General features: G+C 44.6%; 1 protein-coding gene across 2 annotated transcripts; it reads right to left on the bottom strand.

Annotated features, from left to right (window-relative positions):
* Positions 1 to 317: 317 nt before the first annotated feature.
* XPO5 (exportin 5) lies at positions 318 to 20,915 on the bottom strand. 2 transcript variants are annotated; one of them, XM_021714157.1, is made up of 18 exons: positions 20,864 to 20,915; positions 20,311 to 20,400; positions 19,024 to 19,223; positions 18,315 to 18,414; positions 18,023 to 18,160; positions 17,261 to 17,442; positions 11,047 to 11,147; positions 8,296 to 8,392; positions 7,459 to 7,595; positions 6,668 to 6,765; positions 5,885 to 5,931; positions 5,386 to 5,483; positions 4,668 to 4,730; positions 3,812 to 3,894; positions 2,794 to 2,901; positions 2,519 to 2,656; positions 2,162 to 2,326; positions 322 to 2,006 (listed from the first exon to the last, which is right to left on the bottom strand). In XM_021714157.1, the coding sequence occupies exons 6-18, from the start codon at positions 17,440 to 17,442 to the stop codon at positions 1,869 to 1,871; spliced, it is 1,455 nt and encodes a 484-aa protein (XP_021569832.1). In that variant the 5' UTR covers positions 18,023 to 18,160; positions 18,315 to 18,414; positions 19,024 to 19,223; positions 20,311 to 20,400; positions 20,864 to 20,915; the 3' UTR covers positions 322 to 1,868. The 2 variants fall into 2 exon arrangements, with proteins under 2 accessions (XP_021569831.1, XP_021569832.1); XM_021714156.1 differs by lacking the exon at positions 18,023 to 18,160 and having other exon boundaries at positions 318 to 2,006.
* Between the last annotated feature and the right edge of the window lie 3,372 nt (positions 20,916 to 24,287).

Raw genomic sequence — 24,287 nt, 5'->3', positions numbered from 1 at the left:
TGTCACTTCGTCTATCCTGGTTTACCAGGCAAGTTCACACTGCTATTGGAGCTCCACAAAGAACAGCAGAAATTGCTTTTGGACAGTCCCTTGGGGTCAGGCCCAGCAGCCACACATGAAAGACACTGAGCATGGTACGGGCTACCTAGCTTAGGGGGTCAGGAATAGAAATCCCAGTCTAATTGGCATAACATTTCAGAAAGCTCGACAAATCAGTTCCATCAGTCACAGTTCTTCCTGTCTAGTCCCCTTAGCAGGATGTGCATGAGGAAGTAACCCTGGAGTATATCACTCATTTCAAAAAGGCAGATGGGCCCTTTCTGTATGAAATTGAGATTTTTACTGGCATGCTGATGTGCTTTAGAGTTAATGTTTCTACAAAAAGTTTCTATAAACAATAGAAAATTTCTAGCATGAAGTCACAGGATATTAAAAATATTACAACACAATAAATACAACCATACCCTCCACAGCCCCAACCAGACATAGGAGTAGGCAGCTATCAAGTTTGGAGGGAAATGCTCTGAGATCGCCTTCACAATCAAGAGAAACCACAGCACCACGTGGGAAGAGGGAGCAGTCTGTGTAGCAGACACAGCAACATGAGACTCCAAGTTCTGCCTCCCCAGCTGTGCCTGTTGTCAATCTGACCCTGCCTGTGGCCTGCATCAGCTAGAAGCTGCAGCTTCAGTCCACTCTAGTTCTCTCACTGGAACCCTCCTGTTAGGATTGGATGGAAGGCCTGTCTGCAAAGCATAGGGTCACACTGTGGTTTCTATGAGTTAAGCCTGCCTTATGGCCAGTAATAACCTCAGGTCTAGGTCCCATATCCATGCCCTCTGCTTACAGGGCTTTCCAGTGACCACTAGAATGGACTCACAGTACAGGTTGTGATGGGAAGGCATGTTTTCTTTTCTTTTGGAAACGGCCCTTGAGAAAAGTAACCAGGGACCTGAAGAGCATGAGATTTTGGAAGGCACCTAGACTCAGCTAGTCTTAGAAAGAGACCAGTGGCTTTACTAGCTGCTTGTCACAGATGCAGCCTAGTTGGTCTGGATTATCCTTGGATGACAATGGTGTCATGTGACACTAGATAGGGTACTGTGGCTCTTGTGCCTGAGTGGACCCTGAGGCTGGGGAAACTAGATGAAGAGAGGTCATTAATGGAAGGGCAAGATGTGAGCTAAGGGGATGTTAGAGAACACTAAAGACTGCCCAGCCCTGGTCCTTGGAGGTACTACACTTGATACTGTGCCCAGAGTTTAGTAGTAACCTGTACCATGGATCCCACCAAATAACCACAGTCTTGCCCAAAACAAAGTTGAGGGAATGGGCCCAGTTCACTTCAGCACTTAGCATTTGACCAGACATGCTCCTGGGGGGTGGGGAAGGATCCCTGCCAGCCCAGCAGCAAGGGGGCTCAGTGGGACTTGCAGTGGTCCAAGAGAAACTCTAGCACAAGCGGTCGAGGGCTGAGCCCTTTCTGTGAGCCCGGGTAATTGCCGTGTTGGGCACAGCACCACAAGTTACCGTTCAGCACAAGTGTGGCTGCATGGGGGTGGGAGGGCCTGGGGAGAAGGGCTGCTCTGCTCTAGCTTTTCTTGGAAAAGCCAAAACTCCAAGTAGAATGGGAACTACCTGGGACATGGCGACAGAATGGTGTGAGCCCTAACTCCCTTTCTTGATACTTTAGTGTAATTACTTCTGGCCCTGCACAGGGCCCACTCTCTCCAGCTCCAGACCTGGATCTCGCTCCAGGCTGACAATGGCGGAAAGTGAGGTGGCAGTGCAAGAAGGGCCTAGAGATCAGCTACAAAGGGAAGAAGAGATGACAATAAAGGCCGAGGAGGGATGCCCACAAGCTTGATTCAGGGTTCAAAGATGGTGGCCAGGCCGCCCCCCTCACTGTCCAGCACTTCAGTCTCCAGCATTGGTTTTGTTTTTTTGAAAAGTGAGGGAAGATTCTTAATGTGAACTTCTTTCCGGAACTGCTCTCCCAAGGGTTTCTGTGGAAAACAAATGAAAAAGAACTAATGCTGGGCCCTGAGTAGTGGGTTAAAGATCATCTCACCATAATGGTCAAGAACTACAGTTGTTGATGGTCTGCCCACACACATGGTCTAAAGGGGGTTGGGTGCAAGAATGAAGGTGCATGACCTACCCCAATGCAACCAGCAATGAGGCGTTTGAATTGGTCCTTCCGGCGCTTGTCAGCCACTTTCTGCAGGGAGGGGTTCAAAAGCTTGCAGTCAAACTGGTCCAGAGAGTCCTTCTGTATTTCAGGGATTTGTTCCATCACAGCTCTTATCTCCAGGTACCTGGGGCGCTGATAAGTGGGGACAAACTTATTCCATGTAGCTTAAGACACAGTCACCTCCCGCATTCCCTGCCACACCCGCCTCTCAGGAGCACTAGCAATGTGGCAGATGCTCATATCTAGGAGAAGGGTTGAGAGACTGAGAGCAGGCGGTGAGTGAGGAAGCTGCAGCCATCCTGCCCCCATGCTCTCCCTACTCACCAGTGCCTCGTATATCTGGAAGGCCAGGTGGACCAGGGAAGCCATGCACCCATCGTGCTGCCCATGTGTCTGTAAACCTTTCAGCACACTGGTGAAAAGCCATGTAACGGCATCTGCGAGCAGTGTCCCCGACAGCACCTGGGGAGATGGCTGTGCTCAGGGCCACAGGGGGCCTCTCCGAAGACCGCAGCACCCCAATTCTTCTAAATGATAAGGTCAATCTGCATGACCCAAACCTTCTATGAGGAGTGGGGGAAAGGGATGAATAACCATACTTGTTTGAGGAGAGGCCAGCAGAGCTGCGTGGTCGTCCTCTGGCAAGACAGAGTATCCTTCCAGGCCAGAGAATTGAAGGCTGTAATTAGTAGTGCTGTACAAACATCCTGAACAGGAAAGAATGAAAGATTACAATGAGAAAACAAGCACAATTTTCTGACGAATACATCAAAAGCTGGAGTGTGGTTTTTCTTCTTTCTATAAACAGGTCTTGCCATGTTGCTCAGGTTTGTTTTTTTTTTTTGAGTTGGAGTCTCACTCTGTCACCCAGGCTGGAGGGCAGTGGCACATCTCTCGGCCACTGCAGCCTCAACCTCTGGGCTCTGACAATTTTTCCGCCTCAGCCTTCCAAGTAGCCGGAACTACAGGCGCACGCTACCACACCCAGCTAAGTTTTGATTTATTGTAGAGATGAGGTCTTGTCAAGTTGCCCGGGCTGGTCTTGAACCCACGGGCTCAGGCAATCCACTTGCCTTGGCCTCCCAGAGTGCTGGGATTACAGGCTGAGCCACTGAGCCCGGCCGCTCAGGCTGGTTTTGAACTCCTGGGCTCAAGTGATTCTCCTGCCTCAGCTTCCTGGGTAGCTGGGACTACCACATGTACGCCTGGCTTGGGAGCTGGAGTTTTAATAGGTAAGCAGGAAAATGATAAAACCAACTACTGAAGAGAAGTAAGTTTACTTCCTCTATTTTCACACATCAGGCAGTCAAAAAGAGGGGGGAAAAACACAATATGAGAAGATCCATGTGTAGGACAGAGCTCAAGCCAGGGAGGCTTAACACCAGGGATCTACGTTACCGTGCCAGTGTGTTTTCTAAGAGCCTTTGCCCGCGCTGGTAAGGGAGAACCCATGGCCTTATGCTTTTTCCCTTGCTTTTTTCTAGAGGCTTTGGGAACCAGGAGCTTACATAAAGGAGTAGTATGAGAAAACTCTTGATGGCATCATAGAGTGAGAAAAGTGGATGCTGGGTCCCAGCTGGGCAAGGAGAAAAAGTATCACCTGCCTGCTCCACCCACCTCATGCTTCATCAGACATTTGCCCAGGTCTGTAAGTTCTGCCATGGCTGAAGGGGTCACCTCTGTGGCCATCATCTCTTCATCTGTAAGCAGAGAGCAGAATGTTAAGCTCCATCCTTTCAAAACAGAAAAGGTTTCTATTCTGATAGAAGCCCAAAAGACACAGAGAAGTTCAATATCCTAGGCTGACTGCTGGCCAGTCACACCTCCACCCCTACTAGACCTTTTAGTGATGCCCATACATGTGGGAAACAAGGGAGCTCCTGCACAGTTAACTTAAAAAGCTGCGAAGGCTCAGGCTATTTTGTTGTTGATATTTGATTCCCCTCTGTAACAGGCACTGACTGTTACTGGGGATAAAAGGAATAAGACAAAGTCTTTGATGAGCATTTACATTCTAATGAGGGAGACAGGTAATAAATGAACATATAAATGAAAACATAATGTTGGGGAGTGATAAGTGCTATGAAGAAAAATAAAGAAGAGGAAAAACAGAGCAGCTGGGATTGCTATTTTTGATAAGTTGGTCATGCAAAATCTCTTGGAGTGGGTGACATCTGAGTGAAGCAGTGTATATAGTTGGACCATGTATATAGTGAAACCATGTATAAAGTTGGGAGAAAATCATTCTAGAGGAAACAAAGTGCAAAGGCTCTGTGGTAGGAGGATGATGGAGAAACACAGCAAGAGGACCAGCACAGACGACAGCTAGATGTAGGATGCCTCTTCCTCACCAGACTGCTAGGTTTCTATACTCTAGGTTTCTCAACAGTTTCTACAGGAAATGACCTATAAAATAAACAATATTTAGGAGCCTATGAGCAGACCTCCAAGGGTAGACAACAGGCTCACTTACCATCTCCATCTGCAGGGGGAGCAGTACTGTGGTCAACACCTTTCTTTGAAACACAGCAAACCGCTAAAGCAAGAAAACAGGGTTACTGGGTGAAGGGAGGACAACATATACAATAGCCACCTCAGGCTGACTGATTCCAAACCTTCAGGTGAGGCAGGGTGGGGGGAAGGTGGGAATACCGTCCAAGGCACAAAAATCAGCTTCACCAATAGACATATAGGCATTCTGATGACCTTGACTGGATTGTGGTTTGATCCTTCTTGAAAGTCATTTAGTTAAAGGGAAATTATAGAATTCTCTGAGAGTAAGTGACTGGGAGAGATGTCTGATACATCTCTGGCCTACTTTGGATCTCAGACAAATTAAATGACCAAGTACCATTTCCTTCAATATTTCCAAAAATAAAAACTTTCATGTCCAAGAATTTAAAATTTTCCCTATTTTGACAAAGTCAAGAAGTAATCCAAATTCTTCCTGCTATTTTAGACCATTTCCTCATATTCTGGCCTTGGTAGAATTCAACTCACAATTCATAAAATGTCCTTAGGCTTATGGACTACCTAGCTTCTATCTAGTTATTTCTTTCTTACTCATCTGTCAGTGTTGCAGCAAACATGAATCCCTGCATCAATCTAGCCCCCATAGCGTTAGGTGGGTGACCAGTTCTTTTCCCAGGAAAATTATTCTGTACATCTCGTGGTTCCCACATGCCACTTACTTATTAAGTCCATGACTTCTCGGGTTAGCATCCTCACCAGCTGTTCTTCCAGCATCTCTTGAGACTCTGGGTTTTCATCTACAGTCTCATCTTCTCCACTACAGAAAACCAGGGGGCCAAGTTGCATGTGAGTACAAGAAAAGGGAAGGACAAGGAAAGCAGTGACATTAACCAGACCCTCTGTGCCCACCTTCTTCTCCTTCAGGTTTATGTTCTAGGTAAAAGTTGGGAATGACTCACTGAAGGACATATTATTAGTGACTCTGTCCAGATGGATGGCATATACAGGTAATTGGGTAACAGCATCACCTTTGAAGGCTTGACTTCAGAGTCTGCCTGATGGTCACAGCCTATCCAGACAAGCCATCTATCACCTAGGCTGAGAAGACTAACTCACTGCTATTCTAGCCTTGGGACAGCAGACTCCCTGCCTGCTCCCTCTCCCCACCCCAAACCTAGCTACCAGCTCATCCACCAGGAAGAGTGGGGTATTCCTTACCACAGCAGGCTCCTCTGGTTGATGACTTGCCATTTCTGGGAAAGCCTCTGGGAAAACACAAAGGAAATAAATGCTAAATTGGGGAGAGTGTTGGAACACATAATATATGAGGATCACTTCATGATTAAAATTAGCCAAGGATGATTTCAGGTATCAATGACAGCCTTGGAAGATGCCATCACAAGTTTAAAAACCATATACAATCTGGGCATGGTGGTGCATGCCTCTAGTTCCAGCTACTTGGAAGGTTGAGGTGGAAGGAACACTTGAGCCCAACAGGTCAAGGTTGCGGTAGCTGTGAGCGTGCCACCACACTCCAGTCTGGGAGACAGAGTTAGACTCAAAAAAATCCCCCCAAAACAAGAAACATATACAGCTTCTGCAACCTCTCTTATGTCCATAATGAGTAAGGGTAGCATATCAATTACCTCTTTGCCTGGAAAGAATTAACATCATTTTTAGAATTCCTGGGTCTCTAGACACATTTGTTCTCTTCTCAGCTGGTCCCCTTGCTTAATTCCAGAGTCAGGGAAACATACCTAGGGGACCCACTCCCCTGATAACCTCTCCTAACAGGAGGTTAGGAGCAGAATCTATCTGAAGGTGGTCAGTGGCAATCAGTTTAGTTCCTCAGGGGCTATTCAATCTACTGCAGCATGGACAGTCCACTGGGGGGAGCTCTGCCGAGCCAGCCAGGCAGAGCTAGGGGACACTACAAGGCTTAAAAATGGCTACCCATCCTAAAAATATCCTTTGCTCCCCCTTTTCTAACCCATCTCTTACCATGTGGAGGTAAGTGAAAAGAGGTCCAAGGATGGGAGACACCAGGGCTTCATAGTGCTCCGGGGGGCAGAAGAGCACCAGAGGCTTTACAAAGACCCGTGCTGCAGCAGGTTAAGAAACTTTAGCACATGAGCACACACCCCTCACCTGCCAGGTGGCAGGTTGCATCCTGGGGCACAGTCAATCAATCCCTAAAGGATTTGAAAGATGCCAAAAGCATCCTGTGTTAATAAGGAAAAATCTTCAAGTTCTTTTCCTAAAATTCTAAACTGTGTCAACACTCAGTTCCATTATATTTTTAGTTTAACTGTCCTTTATCCCAGGCTGCACATTATGGTCACTATGCTGCCCTAAAAGTAGGAAGAAAAAATATAGAAAGGAGGACAAACCCCTGTAATAAACTCTTCCTCATCATTCTTATAACTTCAGAGAAGACTAAAACTTTAAAAAAGGGTCTGAATGAGAATGAAGCATTAAAGTGCTTCTTCTAAAAGGAAGCACCTGACAAGATGTAGAAAAGGGACAAAAGTTTTATCTTTCATATTTCCAAGAAATGAGAAGATAAAGACTTGTCTCTAAGGAAAGACTTATAATAGCAGAAAGAGCTTTTAAGAACCTCCTAGACTGCCTTCATGTTTTTTCTGGAATTTACTTCAGTATTTCCATTTTTTAATGAGATTATGATGCACTTAGATACAAAATCCCATCTCTTCCTTGCAGCTCTGCCTCCTTTGGCTCCTGTCTCCAATCTTCTGACCTTCTGGGTTACCCAGGGACCTCTGAAAGGATATGAAGCATGGGTCTGAGTCGGTAGTCAGGAATATTGTTCAAGTTGACGAAAGCTGAGCTGAGAAGCTGGGTGGCAAGGTCCTCCACAGTGTAGAAATCTTGCTGCATGGAAGGGCCTGCCTTCCCTAGAATATGAAAACTGTAAGGAAAAAAATATCAGTGGCAATGGCAAATCCAACATCTGTTACTCTGCCAGCCCTGACTGCCCCAAGAATTTCATTTCTAGCCTACAGCTGGAAAGGCAATTGCATTTACTCCTTAAGAGAACGTGCAGATACAGCATCTTTTTAAAACTAGATGTGGATAGTCAAGATCAACAGTAGCTTTCATTACTATGTAACATGGGTTTATGTGGAGGATTCATTGGCTTTGTTGACTAAAGCACTTGGTTAGTGAGGCCAAAGCCTTAGCTGTGGTATGCGTAAGGTCCAGTTACTTCCCCAGCCCACAACCAGGACTCAAAGACAAAATCCTGGCCAGCTTCCTGCCACTGACCCATGAGATGTAGGCTGCAAGCAGTGAGGAGTCTGAGCAAATGCATTCCCACCACTCTTACCTTCTCTTGGGTCTCATCATTTGATGCACTAGAAACAGACAAATTAGGCATGACACATCAAGTCATGGCTAGGACTGTGAGGTTCATATGACAATTATAAAAAGAGCAAATGCTGGAAAGCAGGCTGTTCCTTTTGATCTGATACTGGAACCATTACTTTGCTGTCAAATTATTGCCTCACCTTCCTGTACACTAGAATTCTAGATCAAAAATCCAACATGTGGCCATTCCCATATGATACATTTCTACGAGACAACAGTGAGAGGCAGTGTTGGTTCCTTACCAGTTTTCATAGAGGGTGGAGAAGAAACGCTGCATTCTTTCCAAGACTGTTTTGTAGATAGGACTGTCATTGAGTTCCAAGAGAGGCTGAGGTAATCCTACAGAGAAACGTGGGTCAGGAACATGCGGTTCCGCTCTCAGGAGCCTCAACTAGCTAACATTTCACAGCAGGCAGGTGTATGCAGGTATGTGTGCTAGAAATGCAAAGGAGGTGGCCATGTGATTTGTTACACTTTCTTGGTAGGGAGAGGTGAAAGCTATTTAATTATCAAGAACTTCAGACTGGACTTGAGTACTCCTTTACCTGGGTTTTGCCAGATGCGGCTTATACCAAATCAAACAGTGACAATTCAAAAGAATTTGTTTTTTAAGATTAGAAAATGTAGTTTATTAAAAAGTCAATTAGAGACAGAGAGAAAGAGATTTACCTCCCCAAGGTAGGGGAGGGGGCCAAAGCTAGGAAGCATGGTGACAGCCACAGCTCAAAGAGCATATGGCCACACCAGAGTCTAGCAGGGCAATGGCTGCAATGACATAGCAATGGCCAAATTTTTGTTTTTTGAGACAGGGTTTCACTCACTATGCCACCTGGGCTGGAGTGCAATGGCATGATCCTAGCTCACTTCTGCCTTGAACTCCTAGGCTCAGGCAATCCTCTCGCCTTAGCCTCTCAGATAGGTGGGACTATAAGTGTGTCACCACACCTGGCTAGTTTTAAAATATTTTTGTAAGCTGGACATGGTGGTTCATGCCTATAATCCCAGCACTTTGGGAGGCTGAGGCGAGAGGATTGCCTGAGCCTATGGGTTTGAGACCAGCCTGGACAATATGGTGAGACTCATCTCTACAATAAATCAAAAAATTAGCTGGGTATAGTGGTACATGCCTGTAGTTCCATCTACTTGGAAGGCTGAGGCAGAAGGATAGCCTGAGTCCAGCAGGTGGAGGCTGCAGTGGCCATGAGCAGCATGCCACTGTACTCCAACCTGGGCGACAGAGTAAGACTCTGACTCAGAAAAAAATAAAATTTTTTGTAGAGATGGGGTCTCTCACCACATTGCCCAGGCTGGTCTCGAACTCCTGTCCTCAAGCCATCCTCCTAGCTTGGCCTCCCAAAGTGCTGGGATTACAGGTGTGAGTCACCGTGCCTGGCCTATAGTACAAGTCTTATAGTCAGAAGCTACAAGACAGAATGATTCCATTTTAGTCTGTCTGGTCACTTTTTTCTATAGCACTTTTTCCATGAGCTCTGAAAAGGCAAATTAACACCCTTCCTTTGGTCAACTTCACAGCTGAGGAAAGCTCACTGGATTGCATGACCCTACCAGGCCCAGGCAGAGGTTACAGCTGGGAAGAGACATGATGGGGGCTGTGATAATGAACTAGCCTGAAGTCTCAGAGATGAACACAAGGTTTAGACCATTTTTATGCTTTTAGCTTTGACTTCCAACTACATTCCCAAGCTTGCTCTGTGTTCCAGCACATGAGTCAAACCTCTCTATGTCCTGGACATGTCAAGCTCTCTCCTGCCTCCCTCAGGTCTTGCACCTGATACTGTGACTGTCCAGAATGCCCAGCATCTCCACTTGCCCCCACCTGGCTATTTCTTGCTCATCCTCCTAGTGTCCACTGGGGAGCAACCCACTGACTCCCATCCAAGACTAGGGTAGGTCTCCCAATAAACACTCACAGACTCCTGCTACTTGCCTTCATAGCAGTTATCACAATTATAACTGCACAGTTATTTTCATCAGGAAAAATGAGTTAAAGCAACATTCTAATCAATATAACAATTGGAAGACATGGCTTAAAATCAATTTCTTTAAGGCTGGGCATAGTGGCTCACACCTGTAATCCCAGCACTTTGGGAGGCCAAGTAGGAGGACTGCTTAAGCCCAGGGGTTCGATATCAACCTAGGCAACATAGTGAGGCCTCATCTCTACAAAAAATAAAGAAAATTAGGTAGGCAAGGTGGTGCATGCCTGTAGTCCCAGCTACTTAAGAGGCTAAGGTGGAAGAATTGCTTGAGCATAGGAGTTTGAGCCTGTGGGGGAAAAAAATCTATTCCTTTAAAAACGTCTGTAATATACATATAAGAAAGGTAAGAAAATACACCAATATCCTTCAGATTAAAAGTCATGGTTTATTTATAATCGAATGGCTCTAACACCTATCAGAACCTGCTAGCTAAAATGAAAGAGGGGTTAGGACTGGCACAGTGGTTCAAGTCTGTAATCCCAGCACTTAGGGAGGCCGAGGTGAGAGGATTGTCCAAGCTCAGGAGTTCGAGACCAGCCTGGGTAACATGGTGAGACCTCATCTCTACAATAAATCAAAAAATTAGCCAGGCATGGTAGCGCACGCCTGCAGTTCTGGCTACTTGGAAGGCTGAGGCAGAAGGATCACTGGAGCTCAGCAGGTCAAAGCTGGGGTGGCCGTGAACTTGTCACTGCACTCCAGCCTGGGTGACGGAGTGAGACTTCGACTCAAAAAAAAAAGACAAAATGAAAGAGGGGTTAATAGGGGAAACAAAGAAAACTGCCTCTGAAGACTTTCTCTGTATGGTAGAATAATGAGGTAAATACACTTGTTCCTGTAGTGTCTGTAGAAACTCCACAATGGCATTTCTGAATGAATCAGTGGTCAAGGTAGTGCCAGATAAGGAGGAAGAGGCATAAGGTAAACTGAAGCTACTCAAGGAGCCCATTAGAGATCAGGTGAACTTAGGAGAAAAAAGGTCATATTTCTTACCTAATATAACAGATTTTTCCGCTTCAAGCATATCCAGAGCCTTAGTGAAAGGCTCTGCCATTTTGACTAGCATTTCTGGTGCATATAAAGTATTGTGGGTTCTGAAAGAAACAAGGATGCTATGTGAACTTTTCCTAGTCTTCTGCAGAAGGAAAGAGTGGGTTATAACTTGTAATTCAGTGATATTATACTTCCACTTAGGTGGATTTACCCATCAACAATACTCCTAGCAGTAGAAAGAAAGGAAGGTATAAATATCTGCATATTCTCTCGAGACAGGAATGCACTTGAAGCTACTAGGTATAGATTAAACAGTATACAACACCTAAGACGAATCAACATGAGAACCAAATTCTGAGACAACAAGAGCCTGAAGCTAGAAAGCAAAATTGTTTTAGACTTGAGATAATGCCTTATCACACCCAGGAGTTTTCTGACTACCAGTGAGATGGAAAGAAATGTGAGCATTATGGATTCATAGGCAGGAATGTAAAGCAAGTGATAATATGCCCCATTTTTTAATGTTTTATCTCCATTCCAAGAGCATAGACCTTGCAACAACTGTTGAGGAACAGAGAAGTCCTAGAGGAACACAATTCCCAACACACATGCGTGTTCCCCACCAAAATGACTGACCTGAGCAGTTATGGGCTTTGTCTGACTGAGGAGCAAGGACTGTGGGCCTGATCTACCACCTGCTGTCCATAGTACTCCTCCTGCTCACAGCAATGGCCCCACTCAACAATCAATAGCCAGAGTGAGAACATAACTACCTATGTTTCTTTTTAAAGGTAATTATAAAAAATTTCAAACCTAACAGACTCTAACAAGGTTAAATATTTAAGATGCACACTGAAAAGATCCTTTCAGCCCATGTTTAACTTTTTGTCTTGTTTAAGAAGTCATTCATGGGGACACACCTCATCAACAAGGGTCCCCGCACAATGAATATTTGTATACCTAACCTTGAATTGTACCCCACAATTTTAAAATAAAAAATTTAAAGATGAAAAAAAAAAAGCCTGATCCTACTAACACCTTGATTGCAGACTGCCAACCTCTAGAACTGTAAGATAATAAATTTGTTGTTTTAAGTCAAAAAAAAAAAAGTCATTCACTATCCTAATGCTATAAATGTGGCCTAGAAGTTTCACTTTTTGGGTTTTAATATATTTATTTTTATTTAAATTATTTTAAATTAAAGTTACGAATGTTTATCCAATTTGGGTATCAGTGTGATGTTACCTACAAAGAAAATTAAATTTATTTAAATTATATTATTTAAATTAATTTTTTTTCATGTATGGTGACAGTTAGGAACCTTTTTTCTCCATGGAAAGCCAGCTGATCCTGCATCATATACTGAATATCTTTTCCTCTCTGATTGGTATTACTTCTGCCATAAATTAATCTGTCTCACATACTTTAGTCTTTCTAGGCACTTTTACTATTGTGCTGAACTCATCATCACCTATGAAGGATTTCTGCTAAAAAACTGAACTGGTATCAGATCAATTTTCTAGACCAGGGTCATATAATAAATATTTTAAGCTTGGCCAGCTATATGGTCTCTGTCCTTGTCTATTCAGTTTTGCCACTGAAGCACACCAGCAGATTAAGTTCCATAAAAGGGTACGGAGTGTTCTAATGAAAATTTACTTACAAAACATGTGGAGACTTGGATTTGGTCCTCAAGCTATAGAGAATGCCAACCCTTCTTCCTCTAGACCTAATTATTTACTTATAAGAAACAGAAAGAGGCCAGGCACGATGGCTCATGCCTATAATCCCAGCACTTTGGGAGGCTGAGGCGAGAGGGTTGCCTGAGCCCAGAGATTCAAGACTAGCCTGGGCAACTTGGCGAGACCTCCTCTCTACAATAAATCAAAAAATCAGCTGGGCATGGTGGCTTGCGCCTGTAGTTCCAGCTACTTGGAAGGCTGAGGCAGAAGGGTTGCCTGAGCCAAGCAGGTCGAGGCTGCGGTCGCTGTGACAGCATGCCACTTGCACTCCAGCGTGGGCAACAGAGTGACACTCTGACTCAAAAAAAAAAAAAAATAGAAAAGTAAACCATAATACAAAGAGAAGTAGTCAAACAATGCTACAGAAACACAATAAGCAAATTTCAACTCTAGAAGTTGAAACTCTACAAGTACAAACCCAGTTTTTTTTCAACAAATAAATAAAAAAGAAGGTAGGGACTTAAAATGTAGACTTAAAAGATATCTCGGTCTGGCACAGTGGCTCATGCCTATAATCCCAGCACTTTGGGAGGCCAAGGACCGGCCTGGGCAACTTGGTGAGACCCCCATCTCTACAATAAATCAAAAAGTTAGCTGGGCATGGTAGCACATGTCTGTAGTTCCAGCTACTTGGAAGACTGAGGTGGAAGGATTGCCTAAGCCCAGCAGGTCGAGGTTGCAGTGGCTGTGAGCCCCTCACTGCACTCCAACCTGGGTGAGAGAGTGAGACTCAACTCAAAAAAAAAAAAAGATATCTCAATCAAATATTATGTATAAACCTTGTGTGGATCCTGAGTCAAACAAAAAAGTAAGATATTTTGGGGGTATTTGAACACTGATTAAATATTAATGATATTAAATAATTACTGGTAATATTTTAAGAAATAACAATATAAATGTGGCCATATTAAAAGACTTATTAGTAGATTCATATTGCTAGTTTTTTATTTGGAATGTTTACCTCTACGTTTGCAAGTGTTATAGGACTACAGTTTTCCTCTTTGGTATGGTCAATGTCTGGTTTTTAGCATCAAGGTAAATAAGGTAAGCCTCATAAAATGAGTTGTGGAGCACTGTATTTTTCTATTTTTCTGGAACAGTCTGTCTAAGAAATAAAGTATCTGATCCTTGAAGTTCTGGCAGAATTCATATGTAAAATCATCAAGACCTGAAGTTTTTTGGGTCTAATTTAGTTATTTAACTACCAGTATAATAAATATGAAGTTTAAATCTCTTTAGGTTTTTTCTTTTTTTGAATTAGGATAAATTGTATTCTCCCTGGAAGTTAATCCATTTTTTTCCTTAAGTTTTTAAATTTACTAATGTTATCGGTATTTTCAAAGAACCACTTTTATTATTATTTAAAGATTTTTTTTATTGAGCTATAATTCACATAACATAAAATTAACCTTTTTTTTTTTTTTTTTTTTGAGTTGGAGTCTCACTCTGTCACCCAGGCTAGAGTGTAGTGTGCACGCTCACAGCCACCCCAGTGTTGACCTTGCTGGGCTCCAGTGATCCTTCTGCCTCTGTCTTCCAAGTAGCCGGAACTACAGGCATGTGCTAATTTTTTGATTTATTGTAGAGATGAGGTCTCATCATGTTGCCCAGGCTGGGCTCGAACCCGTGGGCTCAGGCAGTCCTCTCACCTCAGCCTCTCAAAGTGCTGGGATTACAGCATTGAGCCACTGCACCTGGCCCCTTTCTTTTCATGGGTCTCACTCTGTTGCCTAGGCTAGAGTACAGTGGCATGATCATGGCTCACTGCAGTCTCAACCTGCTGGACTCAAAAGGTCATCATACTGAATGGACAAATTATAGCATATTCACACAGTGGAATATCACACAAGTAATGAGAATGAACAAACCCTAACTACATGCAACAACATGGATGAAACGATGAATCTCACAAACAAAATACTGAGCACCAAAAAGTACATACTTTTAATTTCATTTAGATAAAATTTTTAAAAGCCAGGCAAAGGCCGGGCTCGGTGGCTCAGCCTGTAATCCCAGTACTTTGCGAGGCTGAGGTGAGTGGATTGCCTGAGCCCGCGGGTTCAAGACCTGCCTTGAAAAAAACAAACAAACAAAAAAAACAGGCAAAAAAAGTTGTTACCCTTGAGGTGATGACTGAAAAGCGGTGCTGGGTAAGACTGCTTCTTGATCTGGGTGCCAACTAAATGGATGTGTCCACTTTGTGAAAATTCATCTTCAAACACTCGTAATCTGTGCCCTTTTGTGTATGTATGTTATACTTAAAGATAAAACTTACTAAAAAATTTAGACTATTCATACATAATGAAAAAAATTTACTAAAACAACCCCTGAAAAACTCTAATAGCTTCAGTCAACATTTTTCAAATACCTTTTGATTGATTTTGGGATTTTCTTTTTTTTTGAGTTGGAGTCTCACTCTGTTTCCCAGACTGGAGTGCAGTGGCCGCTCCCAGCCACCGCAGCCTTGACCTGCTGGGCTCCGGAGATCCTCCAAGTAGCTGGAACTACAGGCGCACACTACCACGCCTGGCTAATTTTTGATTTATTGTAGACATAAGGTCTCTCCAAGTTGCCCAGGTGGGTCTCGAACCCGTGGGCTCAGGCAATCCACTCACCTCAGCCTCCCAAGGTGTGGGATTACAGGCTGAGCCACCAAGCCCGGCTTGGAATTTTCTAAAAGCACTGAACTCTTAGAAAAATATCAAGATAACGACCATATGCTGTTTTGAGGCCTCCTTACCTAACCAGGAATGAACCTTGTTTCAAGATCTGGGTTCTTATCACACTGATTCTGGCCACTAAGCCTAAAAAGGCTTAGTCGATGCATATTTTAACCTATAACTTCCTTCACTCTCACATGTCTCTAGCTGCAAAAGAACATGTTGGTTTTAAAAACAGTCTGGAAACAAGCCTTTCTTTGTCTAAATATTTTACTATCCTCTCAACATAAGTCATACTTTCTTACTGAGACTTCTTTCCTTCTTTTGAAATCACAACAAAATATCTACTTCCACAGACATGTCCACAATGACAACTCTATCAGACACTCTAGCCTTCCAATTTGGTCACTATTAACTTAAAACCTTAGGCTGTGGGTCGTGGGTGTCTATTCCCAGGAGTTTCCCTGAGACATGAGTTTCCCTAGTTAAAACTGTTCTTACTCCCAGGAAAAGAGGCCAAAATGCACTGGAACAAAGCTCTAACCTGTAATTAGAAATCCTGTGAGATACAAAAAACACTCATAGCCAGGTACAGTGGCTCATGCCTGTAAATCCAACACTGTGGGAGGTGGAGGCAAGAGGACTGCCTAAGCCCAGGGATTCAAGACCAGCCTGAGCAGTTTGGTGAGACTTTGTCTCTATGATAAATCCAAAAAATTAGCTGGGTTTGGTGGCATGTGCCTATGGTTCCAGCTACTTGGAAGGCTGAGATGGAAGGCTCACTTGCACCCAGGAGGTCTAGATTGTAGTAGCAGTGATTGTGTCACTGAGTGACAGAGAGACTCTAACCCAAATTTTAAAAAAAGGGTGGGAGAGAGTGCTTTGGCCAATAAGAATGAAATTCTATCAAAAACCTGTTTTTCTCTTTAGAGAGCATCCCCATGCTATCAAACATACATCTAGCAACCAATGAGCCTATACTGACCTACTTCCACTTATTAACTCATGTAATCTACAACAGTGATTCTGAATCATCAGTGTGCATATAAGCTGCCTGGGGATCTTCTTAAAAATGCAGAATCTGATTTAATGTGTCTGGGATGGAACCCCAATTCTGCATTTCAAACAAGTTCTCAGGTGATTGCTGATTCTACTGGTCTTTGGACTTGGCTTTGAGAACCAAAGTTCTAGCAAACTCAGATGAATAATGTACCATACTTTCCACTGACCTCTTCTAGGTCAGTGGGCCAGCAAGTTCGTTTCACGACACCCAGAATGCTATACACACAAAAGCTCATCTATAGAGAAACAAGAATGACAGGTAAACATAAAAGGGAAGAAAAGACACAAATACTGCTAAATATATTCAAGACTATGGTAAAAGGGATGCAGAGGCCAGTGGATGTTTGGTCCATTTGAACTCAGAGTCAATACTGATAAATTCAGATTAACCCATATGGATATTACCCAGAGAAGCACCACTATAGAAAGTAACTGTTTTGCTCCTAGTGAACAATTCCTTTACAACAAAAGTGTAAAAGTAAAAGTAGTGAGGACATATAAATGGGAAAAGAACACAGAGGAGGCTCAAAATGAGAAAAGTCATTTGGGGACTGGCCTCCATGGGCTCACATGGAATGCAAGAATTATGCAAGTAAGAGCTGATGCTATTTTTTTTAAAAAGAGACCCCCGCCAGAAAAAAGCAAGACTTCATCCCTCATTACCACCACTAGGACATGAAGACGTATAAACAGATTTTTAAAAACTCTTAATGTAAAAAACATCAGAGAAAACCCACTATTATGACTCACCGTATAAGGGCAAGCAAATTGTCAAGAAGTTTTAGAATTTGCTCTGTGCAGGGGTTCCGGAAGATTGGATTTCCACTGGGAGTATAACCCACCACAAATCCCCCAGCTTTGGCCTCTTCTAGGTCGGTGGGCCAGCAAGTTCGTTTCACAACACCCAGAATGCTATACACACAAAAGCTCATCTATAGAGAAACAAGAATGACAGGTAAACATAAAAGGGAAGAAAAGACACAAGTACTGCTAGATATATTCAAGACTATGGCAAAAGAGATGCAGAGGCTAGAGAGAATGAAAAGACCCTCTGCTCCCCACCCCAACCCCTGTGGGATCCTTATCCCTTCCTTTAAGGTCAAGTCTAAGAGGGATCCTCTCACTGCCATTTTCAGGACCAGTGGCAGGCTCTGGAAACTTCCCTTTCATGAGGATGTCTTTCTAGGGACTGCAATTACCCACTGACAGGACCCTAACTAGGAGGTAGCTAAGATATGCTTCAAAGCAAAGTGCTTAAATTGCCACCATTTCATCTTGTTTGAGTTGACGCTTCATCCTCCAGCATGGGCCATGACAGCTAGTGCCTTAATCCCCTCTCATGGCACTCTCGACCAACCTGCTACTTGCCAAATTAATTAATATGATTTTTGCCATAATGGAGCTAGAAATGATGCTTATTTGAATAGCAGAGCACTGAAAAACCTCAGGTTTCCAAGTTTGGCCATCACTTAGGACGTTACATGCCAGAGAGCAATGGCAGGGAGGACTCACCCTGCTGACCAAGTTCTGACCTACTTCCTCATTACACCTTCAGTCTTCAGAGCTATTTAGAGATCCTTAAAGCCAAAATAATGACTTCATAGAAAAGACCATCTGCTCTGCTGTGGGAACTAACTCAAGAATTCAAGACTAAAGAAGAAAAGAAAGGAGAAACTTAGGGAAGTGGAGACTCCCAGTTTCTCATCAGTATAGAAAAAAGCAAATCTATGAGAATTTGTTCAAAGACAACATCCTATTCCTACCCCATGGCCAATGCAACTTCCCATTCCCAAGAAAATCTTACGCGTGCACGGTTTAAGCCACAGGGATCTTCCAGGCCTGGGTCACAGCTCTTCTGATCTGCACCGACATAGGCAATAAAAGCATCAACATCTGACAGCACTCTGAAGATTGGAGGGGGAAAGACAAGTTATACTGTGATTTTAAGCAAGGACAGTTTCTTCCATAGGAGCTATCAGGCTATGATTATTTGGCCCTGAAGAACAGTTTTTATAGAGAGAAGAGTTTAATAATCTTAACTGTCAGTAGACATTTGAAGGCTTAAACTTCCTCTTCCACTCCCAAATGTTAATAACAACACTTTAAGAATTAAAAAAAGATACATGCTTGAGAATAATAAGAAGAAAACAATTTCTCTACTACATGGCCACAGATGAGCATCTGTGTGGCTGCTACTTTGCATGGCCCTTCCTAGCTGTTCTCCTTTCTCTAAGTGTGTTGGGGCCACAATGCTGACACCACAGGAGTCTCACTCTGTGCCCTCACAACCCTACGATCTATTTTTCCTCATTTCCTATCCCCTCCCCCATACTTCTGTACAGCAAGGTGATATTTTCAGAGATTCGATGACAAAAAACCGCTTTTAGAGAACTTCAGATATCACTGATAGTGCCAAAATACCTCAATATCCTTAGCCCCATGCCCACACTGGGCACACTTCTTAAAGCAGAATGGGTGCTCAAGTGCAGTCAAGAACAAAGGCTCTCCTCTACCTGTGTATGTCTTCAGAAAGCCAGATGTTGGCCACTGGTGCCATGAGCTCCTCCAGGAACACCTTCTGACGCTCGTAGTTCTTGAACTGGTTGCTAATGAGAACCAGGGCTTCCATGAGGGCACACTTCTCCATCTGTGTCAGGAGTAGCTCATTGGAGAGAAGCTGCTTCACATGGTTATAAAGCATGTCAAAGTTAGGCTGTAGATCACAAAGAAAAAAAGTCAGAGGTAGTGAAGGTGGTGAAGGTCTGCTTTTATGGAGAGTTGAGTTACTTAAGAAGAAAGAGAAACAAGGCAGTCTCAGGAAGGTCATCACTTAGTTAACTTAATAAGGTTATTGTTTAGTAATTTTGTTATAATGTTCTTCTTTTGCCTGAATAAGCAAGGCAGTTTAGGCAGAAAGGAGTCCTTGTCTTGAGTATTTGGATCACTGCACTTTTCCATACTAACAACTGTGAAAACGATTTGTCTTTTTTCTACATCAACTTTACAGTATCTTCACAGACAAAGATGCGTTTGTTATTTACACCGGGAGACAACTCCTGTGCATTCAGAGGAAAAAGTTCTGGATAATCTGTAATTTGGAGTAATGCCAAATTTCTTTAGTAAACCCTCCAAAAAGGGTTGTGATTTGCATATGGTTTCTCAAGATTAGGCACGTTGTTTGACAATAGAAATTAAGAACATCACATAGTAAAGAGTTGAGTTGTACATTTACAGGGATAAATTTAGTAATCCATATGGATAAAAACTATTTATAGCCAAGTGCAGTGGCTCATGCCTGTAATCCCAGAACTTTGGGAGACAGAGGTAAGAGGATTGCCTGAGACCAAGGGTTTGAGACCAGCCTGGGTAACATGGTAAGGCCTCTCTCTACAAGAAATTAACTGGGTGTGGTGGTGTATGCCTGTAGTCCCAGCTCCTTGGAAGCCTGAGGTAGAAGGATTGCCTGAGCCCAGCAAGTCAAGGTTGTGGTAGCCAAGATCAGGCCACTGCACTTTGGACTGGGTGACAGAGTAAGACACCGACTCAAAAACAAAAACCAAAACCCAAAAAAAAACCCCCCAAACAAAAAACTATTCATATTTCGAGAAGAGAATATACATTTCTGACTACATTACTAAGAAGAGGGAGGAAGAACTCACCTTCAAGAATGCTCATTCTATACAAAGCTACAGTTCCTAGTTTTCCCCTTATGTGAAATAGGATGAGGGATAGATTTACAAAGAAATATAACCAAACTTAGCAGGCCTTCGTGGTTACCCAGCAAGGGTCCAGTAGCTTACCAGCACAAGCTGGGGGTAGTCACGACACATCTTGATGATGGAAGAACAAGCATGCCTCCTCACATTCCTCACTGCCCGGGTTCTGGGGGCCTGGAACGACATTCAATAAACTCAAAGCCACTTTTAATATAATTTACAGATGCTGCAACAAAGTATTTCAATATCTTAGTTGGAGGCAAATTCACAATGAATTTTCACAAATATAGGAGTATAATGGAGTGAGTTTTGTGTGTGTGTGTGTTTAGTAGAGTTGAGGTCTTACTATGTTTCCCAGGCTGGTCTCAAACTCCTAGGCTAAAGCAATCTGCCCACCTCGGCTTCCCAAAGTGCTGGGATTACAGGCATGAGCCACCACATCTGGCCAGTGGAGTTATACTGATAGTTACCAAGAATTTTTATGTTTACTATTTGCCCCAGAGTGTCTCTAGGGTGAAATTCCTTATCCTATGACAATAAATATCCATTGATAGCCCTTCCCACTTATGCAAAAATCTAGACTAAATATCAGGTTTTCATATTTTTTAGAATCTGGTGGTTTAATTATTGGTCTTACCTTACTTTCTTCTACTATTTCAAAAGTGACAGATGAAAATAACTAAGGGAAGGAGAAAAAAAAAGGTCAATCACATGTTTATTTATTTATTTATTTTAGAGATGAGGTCTTGTTATATTGCCCAGACTAGAGTCAAACTCTTGGGTTCAAACGATCCTCCTGCCTCAGCCTTCCCAATAGCTGGGACTAAAGGTGTGAGCTACCATGCTGGGTTTACTCATGTGTTTTTAAACAATAGTTTCACAAAAATTCCAACAAAATCCCAGAAGTATATTCTCAATAATAATAAGGTAGCAAAGGGGCATTCAATAAGTATTACAAAACTTCAGATGTCTATTTTCTTAGAAGCCTCTACAAGAGGCTTGAGATTTCCAATTTTATTATCAAAACATTTTACAAAGTAAACAGGTCACAGAATCCCACAATCCATGCTACCACCCACTTAGCTACAGTAACACCTCCCTCTTCTCTACTTCTTATCAAAAGTTGAGTGATCTACTCCCCTGATTGCATGTCATAACTTCCCATTTACCCTATAACCCAATGTAATATGGCTGCTTCTTTGGTCCCTATGATGGAATTACACTCAGGCAAGGGTCTAATCAAGAAATGCAGTTATTGTTTCCGTATGTATGGGGGGGGAAGAAATGCAACCGACATTCTCCAACACTTAGAGAATTTCTGCTGCAACAAATAAGCCCTTTTCAGAAGTTCTACTCGCCTTGTGACACAACCTTGTCTTTATTTTTCTGGCTTTTTTCTTCTGTGGAGGCTTCTCTTCCTTTGCTGTCCTCCTCCAACGATGGTAATACCTAGGGTTCCCTGCTTGATCCACATGTCTCCTAACTACATACATATTCTTTCCTAAGACTTCACTTTCAGTCTTGGGACTTTTATGATGATGATGCTTTAATAATCTCATTACTTTCTAGAGTCTAGATCTGCAACCTCATTAGCCAATTTATATGAGATGCTTCTATCTCTACATAGTATTCCAAAACGCTCACCCTTTCTCTTCTTTACTCCTGCTCTCTTTCCTGAGCCGGTATTCTCACTCAGGTGGTGGCTTTATCACCCACCTCGTCACCTAACTTGGAAACCTGAAAACTACGCACACTGTCCTTTCCCCTCACAAATCCCTTCCCAGTCTGACCACACACACTAATACTTTTCTCTTTTTTTTTTTGAGTTGGAGTCTCACTCTATCGACCAGACTGGAGTGCAGTGGCCGCTCCGGGCCACCGCAGCCTCGACCTGCTGGGCTCTGGCGACCCTTCCGCCTCAGCCTTCCGAGTAGCCGGAACTACAGATGCGCGCTACCACGCCCGGCTAATTTTTTGATTTATTATAGAGATGAGGTCTCACCAAGTTGCCCAGTCGGGTCTCGAACCTGTGGGATCAGGCAATCCACTCACCTCGGCCTCCCAAAGCGCGTGATGACAGCCTGAGCCACCGAGCCCGGCCCAACATCAGCTTTTAAGACCAGCTCCCAATCCTGTCAACTACCTCACTCATTGGCGACTGCACAGACCCCCAGTGCAGCATAGAACATCACACAGAGGCTGGGCGTGGTGACTTATGCCTGTAATCCCACTATTTTAGACTGAGGCGGGTGGATTGCTTGAGGCCAGGAGCTCGAGACCAGCCTGGGCAACATAGTGGACTCTGTCTCTACTTAAAAAAAAAAAAGAACTTGGTACAGAGCTGACCCTTCCATACTCGTGTGACTGAGGACAGGCTACAGCCTCTGACTCTGAGCCTTCATCTGTAAAACGGGGAGAAGTGTCCCGTCTACCTCCCAGGAGGCGGAGTCCGTCATGAAGGAGGTGTCTGAAAAGGGCCCGAACCCCCTTGGCAGTGCTACAGAACAGCCCTCAGGACAAAGGACAGCTGAGATGTCCACTGTTCCGGGAGTCAAGAGGGCTGTCCTCACCCTTCCACCCCATACAAGACACAGACCCAGGGCCTCTAGCCCCTTGTGGAACTGAGTGTGAAGCCACTTTCTGGCCATTAATCTCAAAGCATCTACCAGGCACATGAGCTCCAGCCCGCCTTAAAAAACCCCAGCTGGGCCCCAGTGGACCGGCAGTGGGGCCCCGGAGTCAGTGGGGCTGTAGCCAGCCAGAAGCTGCGGCTCCCTGGGTCCCACCTCCTCTCAGACCAGCCCCTGTCCCCCAGCCAACCCTGCCGTGGGGGTTGTAGGATATCACAAGGGACCCTGGAACAACGCTGCCTTTTGGAGTCGGGGTCTCACTCCTTCACCCAGGCTGGAGTGTTAGTGGCACAATCACTGTCCACCACAGTCTCAACCTGATGGGCACAGCGGATCCTTCAGCCTCAGCCTCCTGAGCAGCTGGGACTACAGGTGCGCACCTCCATGCCTGGCTAATTGCTTTATTTTTGTAGAGGTGAGGTCTCGCCGCGTTGCCCAGGCTGGTCTTGAACTCCTGGCTCAAGCCATCCTCCCGCCTTGGGCTCCCAAAGTGCTGGGATTACAGGTGGGAGCCACCGTGCTCGAACCTCCGCCCCCTGTGTGATGAGAGGCCAAGGGTACTGATGGACACACATTGAGTGGCGAACCTCCCCTCCGCCAGCCCAACTTCCGGGTGGGGCCGGGATCAGCTCGTCGGGGACCTTGATGAAAACAGAGCCCAGGGTGCCCGTGTGGCGGCGGCGGGCACGTGTTCGAAGACAGGCTGGGCACCGCCCCCCGCCCCCGCAGGCCGTCCGCCCGCTCCGCGATGACCGCGCAGCTTTCTTAATGGAACCCAACCGCTGCACTTGGTACATTTCAAGCACTTTAGCCTTCCAGGACACCAGACTGCTGATGAAAATCGTCCTCCTCGGGCGCCATGTTAATGAGGCCAAATTTCATAGGCTTGCAAACTTGCCCCTGCCTCCTGCTGGGCCGCGCCGCCTCCCCCCAGTCAAAGGCTGCATCAGAGAGAGAGAGATCTCCATAATTCATAGTACGGGCATTTCACTGGGGACACGCGCTCATCTGTACTTACCGATACATTTAAGAAGATGCATCCTCCCGCCAGCCCGCGCCATTTACGACTCTTGGCACCAACCGCAATGCTCAGTCTTCAATTAAGGGACACCTTCGGGTTCATTATCACACAGCCGCTCCCTGCGAACCAGGCCAAATGCAGTTCTGGCACGGAGCGTGGAAGATGAATTAGGAGGAAGTCTTGTCGGTAATGCCCTCTCCGAGTTGCCATTACCGCCCTCGGGCCCTGCGCCCCCGCCCGCCGGGCCCTCCCCCGGCTTTCCAAGTGCCTTTTACTCTTCCATTTCTCAACGTCAAGCTGGACCCTCCAGAGGTGGAGTGAAAGATGCCACGTCTCCCTTCTGTCTTCCGGCTCTCGACGGCCCGGAGCGGCCCCGATGGGCCGCAGCGGCAGAGGCTGCTCGGCCCCGC

This window comes from Carlito syrichta, unplaced genomic scaffold, assembly GCF_000164805.1.
Source record: "Carlito syrichta isolate Samal-C Ts95f unplaced genomic scaffold, Tarsius_syrichta-2.0.1 Scaffold305282, whole genome shotgun sequence".
Taxonomy (NCBI): Eukaryota; Metazoa; Chordata; class Mammalia; order Primates; family Tarsiidae; genus Carlito; species Carlito syrichta.
Note: the sequence above shows the minus strand (reverse complement) of the source record. Positions and strands in the feature narration are given on the sequence as shown.